Source organism: Anopheles darlingi, chromosome 2, assembly GCF_943734745.1.
Source record: "Anopheles darlingi chromosome 2, idAnoDarlMG_H_01, whole genome shotgun sequence".
Classification (NCBI taxonomy): Eukaryota; Metazoa; Arthropoda; class Insecta; order Diptera; family Culicidae; genus Anopheles; species Anopheles darlingi.
This window is the reverse complement of record NC_064874.1, coordinates 5,287,501-5,295,000: the sequence shown is the minus strand read 5'-3', so window position 1 is coordinate 5,295,000 and position 7,500 is coordinate 5,287,501. Positions and strand designations below refer to the sequence as shown.

The following is a 7,500-nucleotide window of genomic DNA, read 5'->3' as shown; positions in this document are numbered from 1 at the left end:
TCCACATTGATTTTGTGCATCTCGAGCGCATCACCGGTAACTCCTGTGGTGCCAATACCAGCCTCCAGCTTGACAGCATGATTTCCGCCAGCATCGACCCTACCAGTAGCGCTGGTAACGGTAGCGTCCAGCTTCCAGGCGCCATTTTTCTCCCCAGCAACAGCATGATGTCCTGCCATGGCCTTCTTCCCGTTCCTTTCGCGCTCACCGCTGGCGACACCGCCGCAGGAAGCGTACACTATGACCATGGCCAGCACCGTCACGACCGTGCTGAAAATAGCCAACTTAATTATTAATGAAATTTATTACACCTTTCCACCGCGGCCGCGGGTACCGCTCGAGCGCTGGAAATGGGTTTTCTCCGCACTCTCCGGCATGGCGAGACCCGGAAGACCGGGGCGCTGTCACTGTCAATTGTACTCCCGCGAGGGAGGACAATTGGGGAAGAAAGGAGGAGGAAGAGGTGTAGAACACACAAACCGTTACCAACTTACATCAGTGCAAACACCTTCGGATCACTCCATAGATTGTAGCTTCCCGGGACCGGTCGAACGTGCGTTACTGTGAGACCGGCCGGTGAGCTTCGGCGCGACCTAACCTCAATCGTGCCATTGTTGCCGTTAAGCGACTGGAACAACGGATCGTGGCGCAGCAACTGCGTCACATCTTCGACGGTGCAGGATTTCGGTAGACACTGGCCCAGCAGGATCGAGTTGGGCTGAAAGGTGTACCAATGAATTAATAATACACACACACACACAGAAAAACCCCACCGAACACACGTATCATCTGTTGCGGAGATCAAGGCTCTTACCTGCCCGGACACCGGGAGCCACTCGAACTGGGCCGCTATTTTGGCGACGAAGAATCGCATCTCCAGCTGGCGAGCACCGGAGGGTAGGGGTGTTGTGTGGCGCAGTATACGGTTCACCTCGTCGCAGAACGTCAGCGAACCCATCCAGAACTCGTTGCCGAAAAAGTACTGGCTACCGTACCGGCCGCTCGAGTCACTCGCTGGTGGTGAACAAAAATGGAAGAGGGCTGCTTAGCTTGGTGTTCTTTCGGTGTGTGTGTGTGTGTGTGTGTGTGTGTGTGTGTGTGTGTGTGTGTGTGTGTGTGTTATATAATGCAATTATTAATTCATTGATCATCCAAGCTTCCAAGGACGATTATGAGTAAGAGAGCACCGTAAGCATAAAGAAACAAAATAATTATTTTCTCTCTTCGCCACTGGGAGTTTCACGTAGCTTAGGAAGAGGCAAAGATACTGACTACTATCGATGACCTTTAAAACTAAAGATAAAAAATATAGAAACACTCCTATGTAAAGCTTCTCTTCCCTGTTATCGTGATTGCAAGTAAGCCGCCTTTCGTTTGCTACTCCTGTGTCTTTGGCTGGTTGCTTGATACCATCGCATATTCTAGTTATGCTGTATATGATATAGTGTACCATGAACTCCGTCGATTTATTGGTTTTATAAGCTATCAATATTTACCTCCAGCTGTTTAGAATTCGATTAACGTTGCGATTCTATCGTAGCGGAATGTTTGTGTATATATCGAAACCGGAATGCTTATACACATATTTGCATCCAACAGTGATATCAATCCTGATTTACGTTACATTTGCGGATGCTGAAGCTATCTAAATATTTGACGAACATGCCACCATGCGACCTGATTCGAACTGGTAACGCGCCGTTCGTCAAAACTAAATACTAAAACGTATTCCGTTCTGCTCCTAGATAACCGTGTCAAAGAACGGTAACAGCAAGGTGTTCCACCGCATCACCGCCTGGCTCTAAAAAGGTCGCGCATCACCCTACGGAATACCGTTGACGACGACTAATTTCAAACATCACCACGTGCGTACGTGTAACAGTACCCGCAACGCACAAATTATTCCCGCTACTCTAGAACCAAGAAATTGCTGTTAAATAACCAAAAACAGAGTACACCCCAGTACCAACCGGTGTGTGCGGTATTGCCGCCCCCCATGCTCCGCACACATCTACGAGCAACGGTTGGTGAGAAGTTCAGAAAACAACAACAAAAATAAAACGGGTCTTCAGAACACATTCCAATACCGCAATGTAGTAGCTGGGAAGCGCAAAACTGCACACGGACAAAAACGCAAGGGAACGCAAGTTTTCGATCAATTGCGGTCTAATTAAGAACCTCGACCGAGCCCACAAACCACATACATACGCGCACAGTGTGGTGTTTTTGGTTTTTCTCTTGTGACCAGTCCACAAAATGAATCTGCGTTAGCTCATTAAGCGAACAGATTCGATTCTAGTTGCACGTTTTTTTTCTTCTATCATCACGCACAAAAAGTACAGCAGAACACCAGTGTGGTTAACCGTTAATATGATCGATCGCTCTTGCCAGCCCAGCAGCAACAACAGCAGCAGCAGCATGAGCATGAATCTGCTGAGGTTAGCAAGGGCTGATAGGGCAAAAAAAGGGGCTGCAATAAATTAGCACCTCATTTGCCGCACCCGCGATAACGAGCTGGGCAAAAAAACATCGACGACGAAATGAAATAAAATGAAGACATGAACGAGATATAACATTACTACCACCGCAATGTTGCCAGCGTAACAGCGTGCCAGCGAAAGGGACGGGCCGCTCTGGTGCATGTTTAGCGGTTGTAAAGTTGTCTAACATCGCAGCAACCATTTGCTCGCCACTTCATGGACAGCTGTTTGGCAATTAGTAGTTAGCTAGTAGGCTGTGCTAGGCTAGTGTCAGTTTGCGGCGCCATTCCAATGCGAACAACTCTATTTGCGCTTATGTGCAATTAACGCATCAACGGTTTTTTTTTTTTTTATTACAATCGATCCCTGAGTTATTGAGAATCAATTTTAGCTTCTCGCGTCTCACCACAAACACCACATACACAAACAAATACACGCACGCGGTCGATTCTTCAATTCAGCAACACCAACTGCACCGTGGGATTTGCGGTCGGAATGAATGAACATTCCAGCGCCTGAAATCGTATGAATCACCTGGAAAATCATCGATCATATCACAAAAGGGACCATGTCATTAGTGCAGTTCTGCACTTCTCTTCTCCTACGTCACGTCATCCCAAACCTTGGAGCCAGCCTCGGGGAAAGGTCGCCGGTTTTGATTTACTCAGCCAGCAAGCAGCAGCAGCAGCAACAACCACAGGGGAACAATCATTCCTCATCCCCTAATTAGCCCTCGTTAGGACTATTCTGGTGTACAAAAGCCAAAGTCCAACTTCGGCGCGCCCGGCATGGTGTATGGTCCGACCATGCCATGCCATGATAGATCGCGGTCCATTCCGTGGACGACTGTAAATAAATGGTTTTGCAATGGATCCGAGAAACCCTTCCCTTCGCATCTATGCGGCCCCTCCACTGTCGTTGCCCTTCCCTTGACCTAGCGGCCGTCTAGCGATGTCGATGCTATCGATATGACCACCAGTGGAAGGATAATTTCAATTGCGCGCGACGCCATTTCTACGATTGTGTGTCTCGCCAGTGAGTGTAGCCGGCCGTACTGCGGCCCCCAATCAATCATTCGTCTCGGCGAAACATAATAAATTGACCACATAATGGGTCTGCTGGTCTGGGCCCCCTCACATTACACGCCACAATCGGTGCGACCCAGTCCGACAGAAGCGCGAAGCTCGGCGCCCGCTCTACACTACAACCTGTTCCAGCTGATAGCAGGGTGCATGTGCAAGGGCAGACCACAGACCACGGACGGAAGGCAGTCGGGTCGAGCCGAAGGAGGTCTGAACGATTATGCGGATTCACTGATTTCTATAGACACTCTCCGCGATCTAGCTCGCACTCACGCTGTGTGTGTGTGTGTGTGTCTGGTGGTACAAATCTGACCGGCAGCTGATTTGAGTCCTATCTTCTCTCGGTCGACTGCGGAGACTGGAGTGTGGAGAATTGCACACGATGTTACGCAACGTCAATATCGCGCGGTCTTTCGCGGGCTTCCCTTCCTTGCTTACCTTTCAGTGCCCAGCCACGCTGTTGGCGCAGATCTCGCAGATAGAGTCCAACATGACCGGCACACCGTTCGCCGACCAGTGCCCTCACTTCGGTGACGTCCCAGTTGCTGTGATCGAAAAGGTTGGTAAAAAGCTGGAACGGCGTCTGATGGCTGCCGATGGCATACGCCACCTGGCGGTAGTGATGCGGGAGGCGGTGGTGATGATGGTGGTCGGTCGAGGCGTCCGCCAGCAGTACCACGGACGAGTCGGTATGACCGGTTCCCGCACCGGACCGGTTACCGGACGAAACCGAGTGGGACTTTCGATGCGTCGCAGCCATTTCCGGGTACGACTTCTTTGCCTTCCGTTTCGGCACACGGAACACATTGTCGGTGTACTTGTAGACCGGTGGTCCGGCCGCAGGTCGCGGTGACGTCTCGTAGCTGGGCAGTACGAGCTCCGGTTGCTGCGCTAGGTCCTGCTGTCCTCCGGTTGTGTTTGGGCGTCCACCATCCACTGCTGATGAACCCGGTTGACCTACGGCGGGTGTAGGGGCCACGATCACACCATCGTTCCATTCGATTGCACTTTTATGATCTCCTCGTACTGCATCGCCGATCTGTAGTGTCGTCGTCGATTGCGTGTCACTTGCAATTGCGTAAGACCGTACGCCGCCATCATGGCCGTAGCCAACGCCACCGTCACCATCGGCCGGGCGTATTTTGATTTGCGAATCCGGAAATGGCACTGGGCCAGCATCCCGTGCACCGATCGGCCGCTGGCATGCTGCTAACCGCACTGCAAGCTGCAACACCAGCAGTGTGCCAACTAGTGGCAGTACGGTCGACGAGTTCCGTCGTCTGTGACGCAATCGGTGGTTAATTGGCGGTATGACAAACATTATGTACTGGCAACGAAAGACGTTAGATCACTTTGGATCAAGAAAAGACACTCTAAAGGTAACTTTAAACTTTTGATAGAACTCGTGGGACACAATAAGACACGAAACAATCGATGAAACTCCTTAAATTCTACTCGTTAGTCCCATTTTATTCCCGGATAGTTAGCAAGAAACACATCGTGTTGGTCACTTCCCGAAAACTAACCCCAACACAAGGTTTAGAGAAACACTTCCACGCAAGGATTCACACAAGGATTCAGATACTTCTGGCACACTGTAGTCGGCTTGCAGTGATCGGACTTCATCAAGGATTTGAGTTTCACTAACACCGCACCACCGTTCACTACCATTTGGTCTGGATGCCAGCCAGAGAAGGTTCTCTGCGCGCGGCCACGATGTCCTGTTCGAGTGAAAGTGATTCCGAGACTGCCGTCCAAGGCTGCAACCGTCGTAGCAAACGGGCTCTGGTCTGGTCTGGCCACTGGTCGCTGGTCTGCTGCTCACACTACACCTAGGCAGCGCAGCATATGGCGTGGTAGGGCGTCGATCGGCATATAATGCAATAGGCACCGTCACCGTGCCAATAGCCGTCCGGCCATTGCAGACTTGTTTGCGAGTGCACCGTGTACTGGATAGCGCTTACGTCTTGCGTTTTCACGCTCTTTTCTAAGCTTTTTTTTTATTATGATTGGGATCCAGTATGAGTCGAATGTCGGTGGTGGAGAGGCCCGGGCTTCTTGAGCCTGTGCTTCAACACACCAATGCCACCAAAACCTTCGTTCAAGCTGCGTCGGTGGTAATGTTCGGGCCGGTGAATGTGACTCCCGGTACCCCGCTGAGGGGAGGAGGGGGGTGTTCGTGCATTGCCGGTGCACCACGGTGTCCAATATTGCAACGAGATCGAGACGGGGAGAGAGAAGCAGCTAGGCCTGCAGCTAGATGCAAGCCTACCCCGCGATGGTACGATGATCTAACACCGACCGGCCTGCATTGCGTTGGCCGCAGGGGTGGGGTTATGATCGCCTCGAACGGGAAGTGGGAGATCGATGCTGGCCGTCGTCGTGCTTCTGGCGGTCACCGCCGGTAACAAACTTATGGCAATGTTTATCTTAAGCTCGGCGCACAAGCCGTCGTCGCTGCGTAGTAAGTGCTGCGGTTTATGCCGAGCGATAGCACAACAGTAGTTAGCAGCTAGAGTTTCGCTTGGCCACCCGGCCAGCCAGCCGGAAAGATCTCCTCGCTAATGAAGTGAAGGAAGTAAAAGTGAAGGTCCACTGGAGGGGTTTTTCCCCCCGTGAGCCCGAGATCTGATGCAAAACAGATCTGGCGGTACGTGCGACGATGCTAATGGCTTCAAATATTGACCAGAAGTTACATCAGAGATGTTATGATGTTTTTACTCAAAGTGTTAGAGTCCAAGTCCAAGAGCGGTACAATACGAGATAGTGTTGCGTGTAGCTGGAACCAAGGACTCCGCTCACGCAGCAGGCTGTTGTTTGAACAGGGACACCATTTGCAATCGCCAGTATCAAACAGTGGCACTTCAATGTTTCCCGCAAAAAAAAAAGTCATGGGCATGTTCGTGCAAACCAGAAACGACGAATCAAGTACGAATTTAGAAATAGACAAGCCTCGTCAATGGACGCTATGCACATCTCTGTCGAGGGTAACGGGGTTTGGCCCCGGTGGCCGTGGGCACTTGCACTTGCACTTTCGTGTTCCAGCCAGGCCACTGGGCCGGATTGCATGCTCGACCAGTTGCCCTAGAATGCGATGCACATGCTCTATCTGCCCGGCTAGATGCGTGCGTGATAGGTGAAAGACGCCCGTTGGCTCGATGGCGTAGTGGCAGTGTGTGTGTGTGTGTGTGTGGGGTAAGATTTCACCACCCAGCCCTGCAAATACCTCACCCAGCACCCTAGTCACCGTAATGCAAGTGGCATAATGCAGAAAGGTGGCGCTGCTCGTGCTCGAGCTGCTTGTGTGCAGTGTCAGCCGGCAATCACTGGACCGGCAAACTGGGGCTGGATTTTCATATCAAACGGCTCCCCTCCCCGAAGTCTTGGTGGAGGTGGCGCTAAGGGAGAGAAAGGAGCGGAGGCCGCGGCACAGTGCATCAATACACCTCAAGCAATAGCTGCTGCTGCTGCTATGTTGTGCTGTTTTGTGCTATTGCTTCGTGAGGCCGCTTTACCGATATTAAATAACCGATCGATTAGGCAAACAGGTTTCGAGCATTTAGTAGCCTGGCGGGCTGGCACCGAGCGGCGAAAGGGGGTGGTACATTCCATTTTCAATTTCACCTGCACTGCACAAGAGCAAGAGATGCAGATGACATGCAGGTGGCGCTCGGGGCAAGATGGCGCTGGCACAGGATGATGGCACGGTGGTGACGAAAAAAAAGGGTTACTCAATCGAACGCCAAAAGCTCCCGGAAGTTACTCCAGTCCGCATCGGCATGAAACTCATGCAACCCGATAGGACATTAGCCACACAAGAGTGATGGCTTCGGACTATTAGCTGTTTACTCAATTAATAATGGCGTTTGCAGGTGAAGCGCACCCATAATGACGTCTCAAGCTGTCAAACGCGAAAATGCGATCGCATCGCGCAGCAG

At 51.4% G+C, this 7,500-nt stretch overlaps 1 protein-coding gene across 1 annotated transcript in view; it reads right to left on the bottom strand.

The window, feature by feature from the left end:
* LOC125959936 (O-acyltransferase like protein) overlaps positions 1 to 5,321 on the bottom strand; it is a 14,872-nt gene extending 9,551 nt beyond the window's left edge. Inside the window, exons 1-4 of the mRNA XM_049692970.1 lie at positions 4,001 to 5,321; positions 815 to 1,014; positions 495 to 718; positions 1 to 270 (exon numbers count right to left, since the gene is read on the bottom strand). The exon at positions 1 to 270 is cut by the window's left edge and continues 113 nt beyond it. Of these exons, the coding sequence (XP_049548927.1) occupies positions 1 to 270; positions 495 to 718; positions 815 to 1,014; positions 4,001 to 4,883 (1,577 nt within the window). The 5' untranslated portion in view covers positions 4,884 to 5,321. The remainder of the gene's footprint in view (positions 271 to 494; positions 719 to 814; positions 1,015 to 4,000) is intronic.
* Positions 5,322 to 7,500: the final 2,179 nt, after the last annotated feature.